This window comes from Squalius cephalus (genome assembly GCF_949319135.1).
Source record: "Squalius cephalus genome assembly, chromosome: 17".
Taxonomy (NCBI): Eukaryota; Metazoa; Chordata; class Actinopteri; order Cypriniformes; family Leuciscidae; genus Squalius; species Squalius cephalus.
Genome location: NC_137138.1, coordinates 24,605,862 through 24,628,872, shown reverse-complemented (window position 1 = coordinate 24,628,872; position 23,011 = coordinate 24,605,862). Strand labels below are relative to the sequence as shown.

Sequence of the window (23,011 nt, the reverse complement as noted above, 5' to 3'; positions counted from 1 at the left end):
TGTCTCTTGCAGAATACAATTCCATTGATCAAGTCTTTGTTTGTACCTCTGAAAAAGATTATGCATTATGAAAAGCACAAAAAAAAAATTGATAGGTAGGCTAGAGGAGCTGGGGTAGGTCAGAATGCCTTTGAAATGTGGATCAAAGCCGGTGGGAGACTCCCGGGGGAAGAAGCAGTTGACCCCTATGTGTTGAGACCAACCTGGAAAAACCTTGAGAAAGGATTCTCTGTGAGCCTGTCACAAGTGGTGGGCTATTTTATTTTTTATTGAAATACATTAAAATGATTCAAAATGATGCAAAATGTTTTTTATAATATCTAGATGTGCAGCAAAGCCATCTTTTTGTATCTGTGACAAAATTATCTGCAGATCTAATTTTGACAGGGCTTAAAAAGCTAATTCCAATGCCCATTTTAGATGTAACTTTATCGTCATAAAGTTATTCTATATACCAGATATGCCATGTGTAACTAATTATAGGCTAATTATTCATTATTTTTTTTATTTTTTTTTTATTTCTTCAGATTCCTTCAGATTAGTTTACCATCCTTTTCTGCAGGTTACACCGTTACACCAGTAGGTGTCGTTAAGTTACATTATTTTTGTGCCACATTTCTGGAGAAGTCTTTGAATTATTCACTCGATTCGTAAAAAACATAAAAACCTGTGTAGTTTTTATGTTAGAAACAGGAAACAGGGATTTGTTCACGAATATAAAACATGACTACGTGCATTATAAAGCACATATTAATGCCTTATTCTGCACAAACTTATTCTACATCCCTAATCCTACCAAATTCCTACCCAATACCTACCTGTAACAACTAACTTACTTACTATTAATAAGCAGTAATTTGGAGTTTAATGACGCAAAAGTCATAGTTAATAGTTAGTTACTGTAGTAATGAAAATTGGACCATAAACTAAAATGTGACAAACACTTCTTAACCCTTTACAAAAGTGTAACACAATTTTTTTTTGTCAGTGTAAGCATTAGAGACTTCTTTCAAAAATATATAAAAAAGTAATGTTTCCAAACTCTCTCTCTCTCTCTCTCTCTCTCTCTCTCTCTCTCTCTCTCTCTCTCTCTCTCTATATATATATATATATATATAATTAATTATGCCCTGTAATGCACCTTATAATGCACATATTACATTAAAATACTTACAGTATCAAATAATTGTTATACCTTTAGAAAGTATAAAGCATTAAAACACATGGCAAACAACCAATTTCAGATGTAACAAGAAATCTGCAAATAGTAAAATGGATTTTAACTTTGGTTACAATTATTTATGAAAAGATATTAAGCATTATAACATGCTTTATGAATACCTTTCAAGTAAAGTTGTACCGAAATATTTTGCAACATTGTAAATGTCTTTACTGTCACTTTTGATCAATTTAATGCATCCTTGCAGAATAAAAGATCTTAGCTGTGAGTAAAAAATCTTAGTGAACCCAAACCCTGGCAGTGTACACTGTATGAGAGTGTGTTGGTGTCCATATATATCAAAAGCTCACATAAGAGTTTCAAACTGCAGACAAGCAGCTTTTATTTTTTATTATTATTATTTGAAATGGAAAATAGTTGCACCGTTTTGTCTGAGGCAAATACAAAACTACAGTAGTGACAAAAGTGCTGTGGGAGACCACTTTAACGGCAAAAGTGCTTTCACCCCTTGAACAGTAAGTAAAACAAGTCACTATGTCCTTTGGGCCAGAAATAATAATCATAATAACAGCTACTCTTTGAATGTCACTCTTACTGTTTACTTTATATCAATGCTAGAGTGGCCACTGCAAACCTCTGTAGGTTTAAAACTGCCTGGTGCTTTTATAACCGGAGTTGAGAGTGGTTTACTTTAGATGAAACGGAGGACAGTTAAAGCATACTACATCACATACAAACATCACTGTAAATAAAGCAGAGAGTACGTTTTACAAGCAAATACTATTTCAGTCTTTATACTTCAAAGTTTCACATTTAAGTCAATGTGTTACTTGCTGTTATTATTTGTGAAATTTACTAGCAATTTCTGAGTAAAAATTCTTTCCAAGTAAATCCTACACCAAAATTTGCAAACACTTTATTTGCATTGCCTTTGTTACACATTACATGTAGTAACTATAGTAATAACTATAAGTTATGCATAATTACATGCTACTAAACCCTAATTCTAACCCTAACCCTATAGTACATGTAGTTAATAATTATATCTCAGTACTTAATTGTATAACTACACTGTAACACAGACACCTTAAAATAAAGTATAACCAGCCTGAGACCTAGGGGGCATCTGGGTTGGCAGCATAACACAAGGCAGTGAAACACTGTGAACCTTACCTGTGAAACAATCAAAGTTCCCGTTTACTTCTAAACTCACACCCAGCCCAGACATCATCATAGTGTCGGCCCAGATCCGGGCCACATCTGGTACATGGCCGACACTAAGTTGATGTCTGACAGGAGAAAACTAGTCTCTATAGTGAGCTTCACAAGAGCGCTTGGTGTCATCTACGGGGGAATCTATTGGTGTCCCCAAGAAAATAAGGGGAGGTTTCTGTTTCCAGTTAATTATTAACTAGTTGCTTATTAGCATGCATATTATTAGGATATTGGCTGTTTATTAGTACACTGTAAAAAATCCAACTTACGTTTTGTATGACAAACTCAGTTTTTAAAGTTTATTCAACTATTTAACATGAAAAAAGTTGAGAAAAGTTGAGATAACTCAAACACGTAAGTTGAGAAAACTCAAAAATGTCCTGCAGCTGGTTGCCTTAAACTTTTAAGTTTTCTCAACTTTTTTTTTTTTTACAGTGTATCAAGGCTATTTATTTGATCAAAAATACAGAAAAAAAACAGTAATATTGTGAAATATTATTACTACTTAAAATAATAGTTTTCTATTTGAATATACTTTAAAAAATAATTTATTCCTGTGATGCAAAGCTGAATTTTCAGCATCATTACTCCAGTCTTCAGTATCACATGTGACATCCAGTCTATCACATGATCCTTTAGAAATCATTCTAATATTCTGATTTATTATGAGTGTTGGAAACAGTTCTGCTGCCTAATATATTTGATGAATAAAAGGTTAAAAAGAACTGCATTTATTCAAAATAAAAAAAAATATTTTCTAATAATATAAATCTTCTGTACTATCACTTTTTATCAATTTAACACATCCTTGCTGAATAAAAGTATTGATTTATTTCAAAAAAGAAAGAAAAAAATTACTGACCCCAAATTACTGACCAGTAGTGTATATTGTTGTTACAAAAGATTTCTATTTTTAAAACATTTGCTTCTGTTTATTTTTGTATTTTTTTACTTTTTATTCATCAAAGTATCCTAAAAAGTATCACAGGTTATGAAAAAATATTAAGCAGCAGAACTGTTTCCAACTTTGAAAATGAATCATCATATTAGAATGATTCCTAAAGGATCATGTGATAGACTGGAGTAATGATCCTGAAAATTCAGCTTTGCATCACAGAATAAGTATAATAAATTGAAAACCAATTATTTTAAATTGTAATAATATATCACAGTATTACATTTTTTTTCTGTATTTTTGATCAAATAAATGCAGGCTTGATGAGCAGAAGAAACGTCTTTCAAAAACATAAAATAGTAATGTTTCCAAACTTTTGACCTGTACTGTATATATATATATATATATATATATATATATATATATATATATATAAAGGCTTCAAATGAATATTTATCAAGATTTCTATTTCAAATAAATACTGTTCTTTGGAACTTTATATTCATCAGAGAATCCTGAAAAAAAAAAAAAAAAAAATCACTGTTTCCACAAAAATATTGAATAACTAAGAGCCAAGTTTCTTGAGCACCAGATCAGCATATTTGAATGATTTCTGATTAAGGATTATGGAAAATTCAGCTTTACCATCACAGGAATAAATTGCATTTTAAAAAATATTTAAATGAAGAAAAAATATTTTAAATTGTAATAATATTTTTACTGTATTTTGATCAAATAAATGCAGCCTTGGTGAGCATTAGAGACTTCTTTCAAAAACATTCAGTCTTTTGAACAGGTATATATAATAAAATCTAAAATAAGACCTGTACCCTCGCACGAATTGTGGACCAAGTCACATTCTATACAGGTTTTAGATCTTCTGGGTGACCTAAACCAAATGAAACATTTATCATGGCGTTGTTAGTCTGATCCATATAAGTAAACAGTAGACACACTTGGTGTATTCACCTTCGCAGGGCACGCTGAATCTGCGGTCACAGTGACGACCCAGAAATAAAAAGATGAAAGCATTTAGCCACTGAGATGACAGCCACTGAGTTACACCCCCTAGTGTGTGGAGGAATCTTTTAAAGACCTTGAAGTGGACACTCCTCTTTAATGTTGTTCCTTGAAAACAAGGCTATTCAATCTCCTCGTGCCCTGATTCAATAAAGCTGCCTGCAGTGTGGTGAGAGAGCTGTAAATTTGCCACCCACAGAATTTTAAAAGATCTTGATCGTCCGTCCTAGATCGAAAGGGGAGAAAGACCTTATCGTACGTGTCTTTGGCGAGCGGACACCTTAGTCAATGTTCTTTCCGCCCGAGAATGGAGGACTGCAGACCGACCACATCCGAACACAAGCAGGACATTGTGTCTCATCAGCGGCCTTGTCGCTCAAAGTCCACATGATTGCTTTCTGCAGTTTGAGAGACTCGAGCGAGACCAAGCTCACCTGCTGGCTTGAGCTTGGTCAGTCAGCAATAATTTGCATCAGCTTTGAAAATAGACTTTAAATCTGTGCACAGCTGATGGTCAGTCTACTTCACAATCCAGATGATCATGAGTGTCGGTAAGAAGATTGAACTTCTGTGAGGCTTTCAGATAAAAGCCCCAGCAGAGCTCTGTTGACTTTGCAAAATATGTTCACAGTTCTTTGATATTAAAAATGTGTGTTCTGCAATCACTCGATTTAGCGCTTCTATAGGCAGCCTGAGACGGATCAGTACAGTCCAAAGTGATATGAACTCTATAGGAAATCTATGAGGGCTGACAGTGATTGGTGGTGATGGTGCTCTGGGGAAGCATTAATGAAGCCTCACTCATCTACTGTATGTGGGTCAGATCAGATGAATCCCTCATGTTTATTCACCTGGCTAATTAACAACCTATGATCAATGGGGGGAAAAAGTGCCTCCACCTAAATTTTTTACAAAACTCCAAAAACATACATATAGATAACATACAGTTTACTGCGGCTTCAACAGTAGAGGCGGTAAAACGCCAACTTTTTTTAATTACTGTGGGAGATTATCGATGTGCATGTTTCCTTACTCAATGTTGTGACCTCAAAACACTTTTACCATAGTGCATGATTTGTAAATGAATCATTTTTGATGTTTTCATCACATATCCAGCTCTATATAATGATTGTTCTGATGTAGTAAACGGTAGCTCACCTGGTACAGCATTGTAATTGTGATGTGCTTCAGAAAAAAATGTATGTTACGTTTGCTTGAATTAACCCTATTGGTTAGGTTTAGAGTAAGATATATGATACGTATTTCCGAACGCGACAGAGCATTAACGTTTTAGCTCCAGTCATTGGACATTTCATGAACTTCTGCAATACGTACAATAACCAAGAAACTTGCCCAGATTCACATTCATCTGTTTCTGATAAAACTGAACGTGCTTTAAGCGCCACTCACTGGACAGTTCACTTTGAAAGTGTTGCATAACGTGCGTTTTGCAGCAATTTCGCCATGATCCTTGTATTTCTTGAATTAAAGGGACAGTTTACCCCAAAAATGAAATTAATGTCATAATTTATTGTATGCCTTTCTGTCTTCCGTGAAACACGAAAGAAGACATTTTGAAGAATGTTGATTCAGCCCTTTTCTGTAAAAGGACAAAAAAGCACAATAAAAGTATCATAAAAGTGGTCCATATGACTCGTACACTATTTCAAGTCAACTGAAAGCTTTTTGTGAAGAACAGGCTAAGATTTCCATTGTTATTCTCTGAAAAATTATCTGGCAGCCATGGTCACCATTTGTTTTTATTGACATTCTGCTAAATTTCTTTTGTGTTTCACGAAAGTAGGCAAGTCATACAGGTTTGTATGGAAGCTTGTTTCCACCACAGAATAAAACATTTTAAAAGATGATTGCGACCATTCTGACTTTATAACACGCAAATGCGAGTTTATATCTCGCAATTCTGACATCTTTTCTCAGAATTGTGAGATATAAACGAGTAATAAAGGCCAATTCTAATTCTTCAGATTTGCAAGTTTATTTCTCACAATTCTGACTTTATAACACGCAATTGCGACTTTATATCATGCAATTCTGACTTTATATCTCCCAATTGTGTGTTATAAAGTCATAATTGCGACATATAAACATGCAATTCTGAGAAAAAAAAGTAAGAATTGCGAGTTTATTTCTCGCAATTGCAAATTTATATTTCACAATTCTGACTTTATAACTCACAATTCTGACTTTATAACACGCAATTGCGACTTTATAAACACACAATTGGGACTTCATATCATGCAATTATGACTTTTATAACTCGCAACTGCGATTTTATATCATGCAATTCAGAGATAAAAAGTTGAATTGCGAAATGTAAACTCGCAATTGTGAGAAAAAAGTCAGAATTGTGTGATAAAAAGTAGCAATTACGTGTTTTTTTTTATTCTGTGGCAGAAACAAGCTCCCATAGGTTTGAGATGACGTGAACCTCACAAAATAAATAAATGCATGGACGAAAAATGTATTAAAGACAAAACTATTTCATAGTCTTATCTGTATATTATCTTACAAATTCTGCTATGATAAAATAATCAAGATGACAACAGTTTTGTTTGTGTAGAATAAGAGAGAACGAGTGCACGGTGTTATATGAGAGACATGAAAGTAGCGCCAGTTTCAGATACCTGGATAAACACACTGATTTACTGTTTTGCCAAGGACAATCGCAAATATTAGGAAATATCTGACTTCTAAATGTCGCTTCTAAATTCATTTGGATTAACTATTCCTTTGAGATTTAAAATGTTAAATTTAGTCTCCATCTTTTCCCTGTGTTCTTCACATTCTTTCCATTTCTCCCTGCACTCCTGAGAAATGCCACGTTCCTATGATAGATGATCTAAGGGTGGCTCCTCCGACTTTGAGGAACTCGATCAGATCTCGAGATGGAGCCTTCGGCAAGCCGAGAGGCAATTCCATCGATATGCATCTGAGGGTACACATGGGCTACAGCAGGGATATGGCTATCACCTGTGATCCAAGCGAAATAGGCTTCCCATGTTTTAGGTTGAATTCGAGAGGGTGCAACTTCTTATCTTCTCTTTGAGAAAACAATTTACCTGACACCAAGATACAAAGAAGCAGCACTTGTTCTTAAATAAACAACCTCTAAATTATTTAATTTCTTTCTTTCTTTCTATATTCTATTTAATTTGGGCCGGACAAAACAACATTGGATTACCCTGCGTTGGGAGTTTGGAGCAGTCGTCATCTTTTTCCTCCTGACTGCTCTCCTCACTATCCTCTTTTTTTTCGAACATGGTAGGTGATGATGAATTAAAAAAAAAAAAAATGTATTAACATTAATGACACAGACAACAGCAGGAATATTAGGTTGCTGTCACTTTAAGACCTAATGCATGGACCGAATATACTGACACACATCCAGTTTCTTTCTCAACTGTTCACTTATGACATACAGTAACAGAGAGTATGTGTCCTTTCAAGCGCAAGTAAACGTGAAAGAGGAATAAATAAGGTGTTCGAGCACTGTCTGAAACACGTCTCTCTCTCTCTCTCTCTCTCTCTCTCTCTCTCTCTCTCTCTCTCTCTCTCTCTCTCTCTCTATTTTACTGCCTCTAATGTTCATTTCAGATGGAAACTGCAGGGAATTGTATGTACATGTACGCTTTGGAGTTTGGCTAAAATATAGGTAGAGTAGAGGCACATTTTTTCCCAATGAGCCAAAGTTTGAAAAGAGGACATTTTGAAGTTTGAATCTTTTTTTTTTTTTTACTTTAATATCTTCTCTTCTGCGGCCTGCATAAAATCACAGGATGAAGAAAGTGATACTAACCTACAACTATGCATTATTTATGATCACACATTCTATATTAGATTAAACCGAGAGTGGATTGGCATGGAATTAAATGTTGTAATCCCTCAGCATATTTAAATGCTGCTTCTTAATCTGAACAGGATTCAGACCAAATTCATTTCCATGGAAACACTGACACCTAGCTTTGCATGTGTCACGTCATCTTAGATATTTTTCTGCTTGGATACACAATTTCTTATTGGCAGCATCTTTCCTTCTCCACACATGCAAAGCAACTATACAAATTGGCACGGTGTAGTATCATCCACACTAGGTTGCTGTGAAGTGACTGCTGCTGCCTGAAATATAATTAAATGTAACATGAAAAGTATTTTTTAACAAAGCAAAGACAAATGAGCTAAAGTTAACAGGTAAAACAAACAGCATTAGAAACATTATTTGCATTGCAAAGGTGGTATGTTTTGAAAATGTCATTTTTCACTAGTGGCATTTTGCCGACTTACTGAATGCAATTACACTGAAAAATCCAAATCGATTTGGACACCAATTAACCCTGCTAATTTACTCTGTGAATATTTTTCCCTGCGAATGAAACACTAGCGTACAGGTTAACCAAAAAGCCTCCCGTATGAGCAATTCCGGCTCTTTATTTTGTTCTTTATTTCTCTCCTCAGGTAAAAAGGGAAAGGAATGCAATCTGTTGATGTCTCTCTAACAATTGTTCACCCTCTTGCTCTGACTTTCATTATTCATAGCGATTTTGCAACAAAGATGCATTTAAATCTCTCAGTGGTGAGTCTTTTTAGGGCGTCATGTTCTGTGGAGAGGTTGCAGTGCTCTGCAGAGCTCACTGGGTGTTGATGTGCGCTGTGTCAATGGCATCAAAGCGTGCACATCAAATAAGTGCGGAGCCTTGTGTGACTGTAATGCAAATGAGTGTCCGTTCCAGATAGAATCACAGACTTTCAGTATCACATCTGTCAACAAGGGTGTTCTGGTTATGTAGGCTAATGTGTTGTCCTCATTCATTCAGATGTGGACTTTACTGCCAGGTTCAGACTACACGATATTTTTTTCTGTTACGATAGTCACTGTGTCAGATTATGTTAATTTGTCACAGGCAAGAAACATGTCAGACTACATGTTGCTTCTTGACCAATCATCGCTTGCCGTCTTTAACGTCATCGAGAAGGCGGAACTAGCGACTGACTTCCGGAAACAAGAGCTAATTCACCCATCGCAGGGAGTTTGATTGACAGGCGATCTGACCAATCATAATCCGCCATCCACCGAATCTGCCATTTTTGTCCGACAAAAGTGTCAGGAGAGTTAGTAGATTAACCTCAGTGGATTTGAACTTTGGATTTGAAAAACTGTGTTCCCTTTCAGTCAGTCAGTACGTCAGTGACCGACGAAATGTGGGTTTCACTAGAGAGCCCTATCAACTTCGAGTTATTAGAAAACGAGCCAATGGTATGAAAATTTGCATCGCGAACTTCGCCCCACTTCGTGAGTATAAAAGGAACCGTGAGTGCAAACTCGCATTATGTTTCTGCTTCGGAGCCGAAGTGTTTATGTGCTTCTCTTCAACTTCATCAAGAGCAATGAGCATCTCTCTTCAGTCGGTGTTGGTGTGACAGTGCATTTCAGCGGGTTCATGATCCTGCTGCTCGTCTGTGTAGTGACTTTGCACACGGCTCGTGTTCTCCCCTGGGTGCTTCAGCAATGCTAAAGAGAGCTTTCTTTTTTTCTAAAAGAGCTGCACGGGCATCGCTTTAATCACGCTTAGGCAGCACTCGTGGATGAGTCATGTTCTCAGTGGAGGAACATGGCCATCGCGATGCTTAGATCGAGACTCAATGACCTCCTTGGGGAGGATGACCTGGTCATCAGGTTCCTTAGAGGGGCGAGGAGGTTAAATCCTCCACATTATGCCCTCTTGGGACCTCGCAGTGGTACTATCTGCACTGCAGAGAGCTCCCTTTGAGCCATTGCACTCAGTCCAGCTTAAGTACCTCTCTATGAAGACGACGCTCCTGGTTGCTTTGCCCTCCATCAATAGGGTAGGGGACCTGCAGGCATTTTCGGTTGATGAAGCATGCCTGGAATTTGTGCCCAAGGTTCCCACCACTCCCTTCAGGGATCAGGTGGTGAACCTGCAAGCGCTGCCTTTGAAGGAGGCAGATCCAGCCTTAGCACTGCTCTGTCCAGTACGCGCCCTTCGTGCTTACGTAGACAGAACGCGGTGTTTCAGGACCTCGGAACAGCTCTTTGTCTGTTTCGGTGGGAAGCTGAAGGGAAAGGCTCTCTCCAAGAAGAGGTTGTCTCACAGGATAGTGGACGCTATTGCCATGGCTTACCAGGTGCAGGGCCTGCCATGCCCCCTAGGGGTGAAGGCACATTCCACTCAGAGTGTTGCTTCCTCCTGGGCGCTAGTGCATGGTGCCTCGCTAACAGACATCTATAGAGCTGCAGGCTGGGCGACACCTAATACATTCGTGAGATTCTACAGTCTCCGTGTAGAGCCAGTGTCCTCTGGTGTACTCACTCCCAGTGGCCAGTAAGTAGGACCTGCTTGGTGTCATCGCTTGCTGTGCCATTCCACTTCACGGACTGGATACATGCGCTATTTTACTCAGATGAGTTCTCCATAGACCCTAAGTTCCTCCTGCACTGTTGATGCCGTCACCAGAGTGCATGTCCGGTTTGTCAGCCCTCGTGATTGGCTAGGTGCCTCCATTAGCATGGTTCCCCGCTTGGGCAACCCCCATGTGTGTATTTCCATGGTAAGTCTCCTCCGAGCACGTGACTTTCCCTCGGCAAGACCTCTCTTGCCATCTCGAGGTTGAAACATTCCACCCTGCAGGCTGGATACCTCTGAGTTCTCCATATGCATCTGTGACGTTTAATGAAGACAGAAGATGCAACTGCAAGAAATCAGATTTATTGAATGAACACGTAGAAGGTGGTAGAAAACACACAGTCCAATGAGCCCTGGCAGCGCAGGGGGTAGATGGGCAACCCGACAATCCGCTGAGTGATGAGATGAGACAGAATCCTCCGATGATGGCTGGCAGACAGAATGCAACCTGAACCCGTGGTGAGATGAGAAGAGACAAGATCCTTAGACGACGGCAGGCAGACAGAAACTCAACACGAACACCAACGGGAACCGGGAAACACCAACGAAGACCACACAGCACAGGGGATAATACAAACAACGATCTGACAAACACAGGACGAAAGATCTGGAGCCGGTTGCACCAACAGGGCTTACGTCTGGTCTTAAGGTAAGTAGGTCTTAACTCAGCATTCTAAGTCCGACCTAAAAGTTACGACAGTTGCACCATCCAGGCTTAAATCCTCTTCTCACTAAGACCGGACGTAAATCTTACGCCTAGTCAGTAGCAGGCGTAAATTCAAAATCTAGGCATATAATAGCGTTAATAGCCATTATCCGACAGATAGTGTTTCTATAGTAACACTTGATAACTCAGCAGTAAAGACATAGCGGGCTTTTAGACGGGAGAGAGTTTTTTTTATTTTTATTTTTTTTATTATTATTATTAAACATAAGCACAAGGGATACATGTATCAATCACAAAAAATTAGACGAGAGAGAGTTATTAGGGACAGAAGCAATCCATTGGACGTTTACATTGTTACAATGAGGTTTCGATTCTGTCGGAGAGATAAACAGTTACAGTTTGTGTCGAAACCACAACGCAGCATTGACACCAGCAGTACAGCTGTTAATAGCGCTATGTTTTTATGCAAATGGTGCGTTTCAAAACACTGTTGGAGACATGATTAATGTCCACAAATCCACCGCGTGTCGACTGATACGGCTACAAGTTAACAAAACAGCGGAAGATAGTTTACAGCGTAACCTAGCAACGCACGCTGCTAGTCAACTGCTATAGTTCCGTGGTCATTCACATGAACGCGCAACGCTAAGACCAGGCGTAGTTAAGCCTAGGCTTAAGTTTGGTTGGTGCAACTGACGTTAAGTCAGCTCTAAAGACTGGTCTTAACTAAGACCTACTTAGCAGTTAGGACCAGGCTTAGTAAAGCCCTGTTGGTGCAACCGGCTCCAGGAGCTTAAATAGAGATCGCTGATCAGAATCAGCTGGCGCTGATGACAATCAGCGGCTGATCAGCGACCACGCCCACACACACACACACATATACACAAACACAGCGCGAGAAAGAGTCAGTGAATTCATGAACCGTGACAGCATCCTGTACTCGGGTCATATGTGTATTCTAGTCCTCCCTGCGGGTAGGCGCTGTGTTACATATTCCACCTGGGATATGCTACCCAGTGTACCGTATTCTTGCGTTAACCTGGCCCTTCGCTCGTGCTAGCCTCACGACAGGGAGCTGGGCTTGCGCAGGACACTGGAAGACAGCCGCAGTGGCGAGATTAGATTGGGACCCCCATTTCGTCAGTCACTGATGTAACTCGTAGTGACTGACTGAAAGGGAATGTCTCGGTTACGTGTGTACCCCTCGTTCCTTGAAGGAGGGAACGGAGACGTTACATCCACATGCCACTACCACTGTACCGCTGAAACGGCCGGGGCGTACAGTCTCGGCTCCTCAGCAGGTAACATAATGCGAGATTGCACTCAATTTGCAATGCAAATTCTGCAGACCCATGGTATTTTCATACAATTGCCTCACTTTCTAATAACTCGAAGGTCATAGGGCTCTCTAGCAAAACCCCCATTTCGTCAGTCACTGACGTAACGTCTCCGTTCCCTCCTTCAGGGTTACATACGTAACCGAGGCGTTTACTGACGTCTTTCCACGGTTGAAACAACATTCCTTCTGATGTTTATTCATGTTTATTGGATGCTATAAATTAACTAGAAGGAAGAGATGACTGGTTCACAAGCAGCTTTAACTGAGTCTCTACAGTGATCTGTCACAACACATTAAAGTATCACAAAACGGTATTTTTCTGCTCTGTCCTGTCTGTCAGCGTGTTGTTAGTATCCTCTTTGCTCCGCAATGTATTTTTCATGCCTGAGAACATGGTGTGGCGTGAGAGCAGCATGGCTTTTCGGACATTGGAACAGTAACTAAAGGGGTGGGTCTTTGCGAACGGTCAATTACAGTACTCACCGGGTTGCTGAAGCACCTCTGCTATTTTTCATCAGCATTTATCTTGTTTCACTCTTTCGTGATATTTCATAAAGTCTGGAGTATTATTGCCATAGTTCCAAAAACCTTTCCTCCATTACATAATTCCACCTAGCAGCACCAATATCATCAGTCTTTCACTCCGCCATGTTTGAAAGCTGTGTACGGAAGAGCTTCTGTGCTTCTACTGGTCTGAAAAAAAAAGAAAAAAAAAATGCTAGTCTTTCTGTTGTGACACTGTGAAGCATAGCAGAAGCGATGTCGGTTGTCTTCCAATATGACACACTATGGCTACGAGATTAAACTATTGATTCTTGCGTCCCGATACCCATTGTCGTTTAAAAATCACTACATAAGACGGATCGTGCAAAAATTGGGCTGATATCATGTAGTCTGAACCCGGTATATGGGACAATGCAATATAGTTATTTATTCATTCTCATGTTGCTCCCAACCTGAATGTTGAAAGAGATTTTTGGAAGATTCTTTAAAGTCGGCATGAAATGGAAATTGCAATAGTATTTTCTTCCCTATTGTAGTGTATATCTGTGTGAAACAGATTCTGGAACAAGAAAATGTAGGGTGGGACTGTCCATTATTGGATCATTATTGTTTGCTATTGCTGTGATGTCATGTGAGTGACAGGTTGTCCTGCCCTCACGTCAAATCAGTAAACACATCATCAGAGAAGAGATGTTGCTGCAAGAGGGAGGTATATATAGATGGATGGATGGATGGATGGATGGATGGATGGATGGATGGATGGATGGATGGATGGATGGATGGAGTGCCATCACAGACCGGCAGTAAGATTGCATTTTAAAGCGCAATCACATTTTTTTATCTGAAAAAATTGTGCAGCCCTAGTTTGTGTACATGTTCACAAATGAGATATGTTGAGATAGCTTTGGTAATGGAAGCTATCATTTAGATATAAATCAGATAGCTTTGGTGGAGGAAGCTACCCTATTCATGGCTTTACAACCTTGGCAACAGAATGACTTTTAAATTGTGGGGAATGAAGATGGTTGGGTTGTAATGTCACTATATGGTGAAGACTGGGCTCATAAATATTAATTAGCTTACACTGACATTGCTTGGTAATCTTCATAGACCATCCAGTCATGTTAGCTAATTAAGATTCAAGAGCCAAACCTTCACCTTCTACTGTTTCGAAATTGCTATCCTGTGCAGTGTGCAGATGTGCTTGACTTGTACAGCCCTGCATACTTTCTGTGCTTTTTTGGCATTGAGATGCACATATCAAGCCAGTTTTATGCTTGCTCAGATATTTTTTTTTTCTCGTCATTTCCTTTTAATAATAATGAATAAATAATCAAGATATTATGTAGGAGAGCGCATCTTCGAGGTGTCAAACCTCAAATGTCATCAAGTCAACATAATAATCATAGTCAACCATAATAGTCACAAACTCAAATGAGGAGAAGGATAGTCATTCACTACCCTTCCCCTCATTCATTTTTTAAAGTTAGACATCAACCTTCTTACTATTCCTCAGTCTATTCATTATTAACAATATAACAAAAACATTTAAGAAAACCCCCTGTGGCTGCACAGACGAGCACAGAACACTATTTGACAAAAAAAAAAAACGTCACAGCTGTCTTATAAAGACCTCAGGGAAGTGTGTCAACTTGTGTAAAAGTTAAACATGACAGTACATGCAAGTCGATGAGATGAATCAATGTAACTTCACTACAACTACATAAATGTGTCCACTAACCATTCAGAAACGTCCAGGTGCAGTCTAAAAGTTGCAACATCTTCCTGAGTCTCTCCGTAAGGCTGCACTCATTTGCATTTAAAGGGACACACACAAAAATGGCTCGTTTTTGCTCACACCCAAAAAGGGGCAAATTTGACAAGCTATAATAAATTATCTGGGGGGTATTTTGAGCTGATATTTCACAGACACATTCTGGGGACACCATGGATTTACATTACATCTTGTAAAAAGGGGCATAATATGTCACCTCTAAAATATCAGGAGAGTTCTACTATTGCGGAAGTTAGAGATTAGATATAGATCCGGGTCGTTTAAGACCCGAATATGTAATAATGTTTGACAATACATTTATGAATTAAAGGGTTAATCCCAAATAATTGTATTATATTGATAGCCTGATGAGTCAAATTCACAGGTGAAGCGAATATCATTGATCAACTTCTAACAAGGCCACATATAAATGTCTGGGTAGATTAATTGGTAGGCAAACAATCAGTTCTCATGATCAACATGTTGAATGCAGGAGAAATCTGACTTTGACAAGGGCCGAATTGTTATGGCAAGGCAACTGGGTCAGAGTATCTCTGAAATGGCAAGGTTTATGTGTTGCTTGGTCAGCAGTGGTGAGAATTTACCAACAGTGGCCCGATGAGGGATAAACTATAAACCGGCGACTGGGTGTTGTCAAGCTCGTCGATGTGCAAGGGCAGCAAAGGCTATCCCCTATGGTCCGAGCCAATAGAAGGTCCACTGTGTCACATGGCACACAAAAATGATGGTTATGGGGGGAATGGGTCACAATCGAATGGGGCTGTGTAGCCGCAGACCAATCAGAGTGTCAATGATGACCCCTGTCCACCTTCGAAAGTACAATACTTTATACATGAAAATACAGTTGCTTTTATATTTTAGAAAGGGGGTCCCATCATAGCCCAAGGGGAAATGATCTCACTTGGAGGTCTGGAACCTAGAAGTAATTTTTCTGCTAATTCCGCAATAGCTTATTCGCAAGATCTGTGTCTTTCTCCCTTCTTTCTTTCTTTTTAAAGCACTCTAAACTGTCCCTCCCCTCAATGTTACAGCATCAGATAAAGGAGATTGTTTTTTCACCCGACCCCTCTTTGCAATTCTTGTCTCCTCTCTCACACATTCTCTTCCACAATAAATATCAAACAGCCAGTGCAGTGACACTGGTGGTGGAAATCAATTTACTCCTTGATGCTGCATAAACTGTGGCACGCCAGAGGAGGTTTGCTGATTCTCGCATGGTACCGTGCGGAAACACACCTGAGAGTTTTCGGCCTTTCTGTCAGCTGCTGCAAACATGCCTGAATAATTCATCATATTCTTTGCCTTTCCTCTGCCCATATCCGCCACTCCTTCGATTCTGCTTTGATTCATGTAGAGAAAGACCTGGAAATATTCACTATCATATGGCGCCTAATCTCCTTCTCCTTCCTTCCCCTTCTCCTGTATCTTTAATTAGTTTGCATTCTATCACCACAAAAGCCAAGTTTTACTTCCAACCTGCCCTAAATCTCTTCTACTGAAAAAATAATAAATAAATTTGGGATTTTTAGATCTGGTTTTGGAACATGATAGTTGGTTACAAGCAGCTAATTACCATGATTGTAATGTTAAATTTGTCAACTATTTTTATTTTGTTATTTTTTTGGTTTTAGTTCTTTATCAAATGACGTTTTTAGTTTTTTTGGCATATTTAGTCAACCTATCCTGTTTTTTGATTAGTCAAGATTTAGTTGACTAAAATTCTGGAAATTTGAGTCTATTTTTATCATTATTTGATTCTCTTCTTCCCCTTTTATATAGACTACTAATGTACCAAATAGTAAACACTGTGATGCCACACACTGACTTTGATTCCTATCCACATGCTAATGTGTCTTCTCAATGCAAACAGACTTGCAAATTGCAACAGCATAACTCAAAGAGTCTGTTACAGAAGTCAGACATAGTAAAACTTATTCCCCATATTTGCTCATGTTAATGGCAGTTGTGCAAAGAAAATGGCCAGCAGACCAAAGCAGGGTACAATTGTGACAGGCACTTTGATCCTTTGATGTGAACGTTATTAAATATGGTGATAAGAGCTTGTGAGGGATAGGAAGTGGCAAAAGATTCCTCACCAAAGGCTTCAGACTTCAAAGCAAACAGTCTATGTTTACTGTAAGAGTAATGTTAAAATAGCAAGCTGAGCTATTGGGACCTTGTATCAAAACACATTTGCATGCATTTAATGCTTAGTGCAAGCCCGGAGTGGCCATCGGGAGTATTCCTGGCGGGCCGCCCTAAGGTTGGGCTGGCAGGAACCTTCCACTTGGTTCGACATAAACACAGTTTCACACGGGATGTGGAAAGCACAAGTCCCTAGTTCATTTTCAATGAGAGACAAACAAAACAGTCAAATCGTGGGCGGTTCTAGCGGCAAATACGATGTGCAAGCAGCGCTCATACACCCGAAAGCCCGTCACTTGCACGTGCAGCTCTTCGTAGTTGCTATAAATATTATAAATAGTATTATATGGTGTAAATATATATTACGCACACAGTAAAGTGAGCCACATGAGCTCTCCCCTGCTTTCTCTCCATGCATCTAATGCATTTTACAGTATTGGGTGACTGATAATTGAAGTAACTATCACACATCTTTCCTTTTTATATAAAGCAGCGCATCAGTTTATGCGATGCATGAAAAAAAACGTTCATTTTCTTGACATTTGGCAAAGAGTATGGATACTCTCTCTCTGTGCATACCCAGAGAGATAGAGTGAATCCGCATAGGCCTATCTACCATGTACAGGACAGATAATAGTTGTAAAACACAAGATTATGTGCTAGGTTTAAATATGTTCTTTCTTGTTTGTTTTTGTTTTTTCCTGACAAACTAACGGAAAATTTTGAATTATCCGTCAATGTTTTTAAAATCAAAGTAAATGATTAACATTTTTGTAACAATGTCATGGTTTTTATACAGTTGGAGCATGACATTTTAGTCTAATCCACACTGCTGATATTAATCTGATATTAATTTTACATTTATTGGATGTTCAAAGACATGCAATGTGAGTACAGGCCAGCGGGGGAGTGAGGAGGGGGGACAATCACACCAAGGCAGGGTACAAGGCAACCATGCCTAGTGTGAGTACACCCTAAGGGAAGTGCTATATCTACAATGAATATGGCTACACTAATTTCACATTAGTGAAATTTGAGCACATTTTATTTTATATTGTCAATAGAAAACCAAACACCTTTTTTGTTGCTCAACGCGGCAAATTCTTTCATTGATTCCTATTGAAATTATGGAGTTTCGTATGGCTCACGAAAACTGCTGAAGGTTTGTTGAATCTGCTTGCTTTGTTAAAGTTTTCCTTGTCAATGGAAAGTGAAATATTTGTTATTACTTGATTTGAATCACTTGATGTTCTTCTGGGATTTCTGTTGAGGAGATTGTTTGACTAAACAAATCTGGATTTGGTGTTGATTTCTTTTTTACTGCTAAAAACAAGGGGGCATGTATTATTTTTTATTTGAAAATATATTTATTAATTTATTTACACATTTTTTTCACTGAAGTTTTCTGTAAACTGCCTAAAACTTGTTGTGACATGAGGGTTCTGGACCCCAGTTTGAAAACCTCTGTTTTATAAATCTATAATTGTCTATTTTAATTCTTTAACATCGAAAAACATCTGAGGGATGTCTCATTGACATTATATAAATCACTGTCGAAAAAAAAAAGTTTTGTTTTCTTATTTACCAGTGAAAACACCCTTAAAAGAAGACACTGTAGATTTATTGAGAAGCACAATCATGTAAAATATTAATACTTGTTTTCAGAAAATATACATTGAATTAATTTTATTTTTTTATTTTTTTTTTACCTCATTGGCATTTTTTTAGCATAAATGTAAAAAAAAGGTTTTGAGAGGTTTTATGTTAATTGATAAAGAAGTCTTGCTTTAAATGTAGCTTTTTAAAATGTAATTTTGCGAATGTTTACAAATTTGTTACTGGACAAAAATACTGATTAAGATTAGTTTAAGACAAAGATTCATTCATTCATTGCAGTGAGGCAAAATCTAATTTACTTCCATGTCATAATCTAAAAATGTTTTAACAAAAACTCATAAGCATCTTTTTTCATTCATGTCATTAACCTGTTCTTTTCCTCTCTTTCTCTCCACCTCTTTCTACAGGATGGCATGGGTAACCTGCGTATCACAGAAAGAGGCCTGAAACTGGAGGGCGATTCGGAATTCCTTCAGCCGCTGTATGCCAAAGAAATCCAGTCCAGACCAGTAAGTACACATCAGGGCCTGTCAGCATGGTGTCTGCGCGATAGCAAGGAGGACATACATTCTCTCTCTCTCTCACACAATGTCCGGGCGTAATAATATCAGTGAGGCTGCAGTGGATGGATGGCTTGATAATGTGTAGGGTGCTGGCGTTATCTCATCTGTCTAGCACGAGTGAGACTAGAGAGAGTGAAAGACAGAGTGATAGAAAGAAACAGACAGAGGAGATGAGGTGAGGTGAATAGCAATGGCCTGATGGGACTGGTGATGAGAGGAAACTCCCATCCACTGCAGTAGGAAATAAAAGACTCATGGTATGCATGCATGGTAAAAAATAAACGAGGCAAAGCAGAAAACGTGGAGGGAAGCGCTTTTGAGTACCAACATTTTTGCCATTTTTGGGGTCAGGGACACGTTAACTTACCGGAGTAGGATTTTTCTCCATCTCTGTAAGATAGCAATCATGATGATAAGTGTGTTCATTAATTATTAGGGGTGCAACGGATGAAATTGATCCCTCTTTCGCACTTACTTGTACTTGAACGGACACATACACACAAAATTATGTCAAAATGCCCGTCTCGACAAGTTTTCTCTTATATCATAAGTGAACAGTTGAGAAAGAAACCGGATGTGTGTCAGTATATTCAGTCCGTGCATTCAGTCTTAAAGTGACAGCAGCCTAATATTCCTGCTGTTGTCTGTGTCATTAATGTTAATAGAATACAATACAGCTTTAACAAAGATGAACCTATATTTAATTTCTACAGTGAACAAATAGTGTTATTTTACATTTAGGCAGCTTGTAGGATAAGTGTGCCGCGTAAAGTTAGCCTGGCAAGCCAGACCTACATCAAGACGTTAGGTCTGGCAACTCACCATTGGCAGGGCTCAATCCGAAGGGCGGGATAAACGGTTGTCTTTCAAATTCCCTCTGCACGCAATAGGATAGCGCTACAACCAACCAGAGCGTTTTCCCTGCAGCGGAGCTAGTTGATAGATTAAACTTTTGCCGTATCTGGTCGGCAAAACTACGAACACATCTTCCTCTTTTAAGAATGACTTAAGTGCCGTTCTTTGTTCTTTTCTCAAAGAAAAGCTTAACTCCAAGTCCTCCAGAGTCACGGCCAAAGCCGATTTGAAAGACTGTTGTTCACCAGCTGCAGCAGCCATTCTTTGTTTTCAAGTTGCACTGAATTCACGCAAAACCGTCACAACTCTGCCGTCATTATGTTAAGCCCGCCCACCGACTCTATACATGATTTGATTGGCCTGATTAGAGTTTTTTTTTTCCAGCTCGAAACTCAACGGAGAGTTGCTAGACTACCTTGGCTGCATAGATAGATAGATAGATAGATAGATAGATAGATAGATAGATAGATAGATAGATAGATAGATAGATAGATAGATAGATAGACAAACTGCTTTTTTAATTTAGATCAAAATTATTATGCCAAATTAAAACAAATTAATATTGATTAAATATACAAAAAAATACACTATACCAGTGCTGATTCATTTGGATTGGGAATGGTATGTGAATATTGTGCAGGTTTTGGTACTAAAATAGCATGCGGAAAAGTGCCATGAATTAACCCGAGATTTTTCATTTAAAAAAACATCTATATGTATATATATACTGTATATATATACATTTCCAGATGCTTTCATTCAAAGCAAGTTGCAGAAGATGCATTGCAGGAACATTCCCATAAAGTGGACAGTAAGAACTGTAACCACAGTAACTCACCAGAAGTTGCCACATTTCTAGTTCATAGCAACCTGGGGATGCATCTACCAACCAATTGATCCGCTGGTGCTTAACTGACTGCCACATACTGAAGCATACAAAATGATTAACGGAATTTTATTTTTTAAATAAAGGATATCAAATAATTTAGTTATATCAGATTCATTGAAATAGAAATTAAATATTTACTACTATTCTTCATTATTTCACACTCTCTTTTGTGATGAGGCCTTCAAATGTAATATTCCAAACCTTTTGTTTTTTTCGATGTATGTTAGATGGTACATTTTAAATGTTATAGATGTTTAGATGTTTTATTCAGAAGGTCACAGCGTATGAATAATTGAACACCTGTTGCATTCCTGATGTTTCTCTGTGTAAACAACTCTCTTATGATGAATCTGGTTCACATTTCTATTACATTGAGACTTTAATGTCAGAACTGACCTTGTTTACTTTGTCATTGCAGATTTTAGTTTGTATTCTGCACGATTCACACAAAAAAAAATGTCTTCTTTAAAAACTTGCTCAGCCTTTAATTTTCCTTTTCGGCTGGTGTCACAAATCCTTCCAATTTTTTCTAACCCTGCCTCTTTAATAACCACCTGGTCGTTTTTTCTCATTGCATTTCTGAAATATGTCAGATTTTTGTAACATATTGATGTTCAATCATGTATACAGTACAGTGTTTTAGCCAGTTTGGCGGGTTGAATTTTATGTATAATATATATTTTTTTCAATTGTAGTCTTTTAAAAAGGCATCTGAAATAATAAACTATAAGTGCAAGAGTGTTAACAAAAATATCGATTTTTCGATATCGATATTGAAATATCTGAAATGCTTCCAATAATCATTTCCCACAGAATAGATACACAATACAAGCTGCACTTTCTCATCTCTAATCTCTCCGACAGCAAGTAACACAAAAACCTGCCTCCCCTCACTCACTAATTTTATTTGCTCTGGATGAATATACACCCAAAGTGCGTGAGCATAAAGCCTATTCTCAGTACAAAATTGAGTTATTTTTCGCTGCTTGTTGCGCTTAAACAGTCAAATACATACAAAGCAATGTCAAAATGCCAGTCTTGGCGAGTATAGGCCCAATCCCAATTCTATTTTATACCCCTTCGCCTACTCCTAACCCTTCACCTACCCCTTACCCTTGCCCCTTGAAACAGAGTGGCAAGGCGTAGGGGTGAAAATATTCCCCTAAGAAATGGGACACCACTATTACACCATTACACGTCATTATACGTCGTCGCTAGCGCCTACGTCACAGGAGATGCGGCAATGTTTATCACAAACTTCCAAGATGCCGTCGTCAGCTGTAGTCATCTCAATTGCGTGAGTTACAGCTATTTTTTTGTTTTGCATTTTTCTTCTGAAGTTCGTAGAAAACAACGGAGATGACGATATCTTCGAATCCTAAGTATTTTTGGATTTCAGGAAACGTTGCTCGTTGTCAGCGCGAAAACGAATGAGCCTCCGGGTTTCCTTAGGTGTCCCTGTTTGATAAAGAATATACAAGACTGGTTGATCATGTTGCAAAAAGCACGAAACTGTTTAAGCACTGTTCGTTTATATCGTGTTCACATATAACCACAAGAAAACAATGCGTTCATAGCAGACATACGGTAAAAGATAAGCCAATTCCCTGCCGCAATTACATTCACCAGTTATCAGACATGAAAATATGTCGCGGGACTATCGTTAGCGAACTTCAGCGATTTTTTTGCAAACGTTTCTTTGAAGAACATGACCGTAAAAATGAACACAAGATTGAATGTGACATAAAGAAAATGATTATTGGCAGCCATGTGTGAAGGTACATTTCTTATACCCCTTCTTTTTAAGTGTACCCCTACCCCCTACCCCTCCCCCTCCCCCTCCAACCAAAATAGACAATCCTACCCCTTCACGGGAACGCGCAAAAC

General features: G+C 38.5%; 1 protein-coding gene across 4 annotated transcripts in view; it reads left to right on the top strand.

Moving 5' to 3' along the window:
- Positions 1-23,011, top strand: part of sgcd (sarcoglycan, delta (dystrophin-associated glycoprotein)) — a 206,976-nt gene that overhangs the window by 130,770 nt on the left and 53,195 nt on the right. For all 4 annotated transcript variants that reach the window (XM_079898341.1, XM_079898342.1, XM_079898339.1 and 1 more), the window contains exon 3: positions 19,225-19,326. In XM_079898341.1, the coding sequence (XP_079754467.1) occupies positions 19,225-19,326 (102 nt within the window). The remainder of the gene's footprint in view (positions 1-19,224; positions 19,327-23,011) is intronic.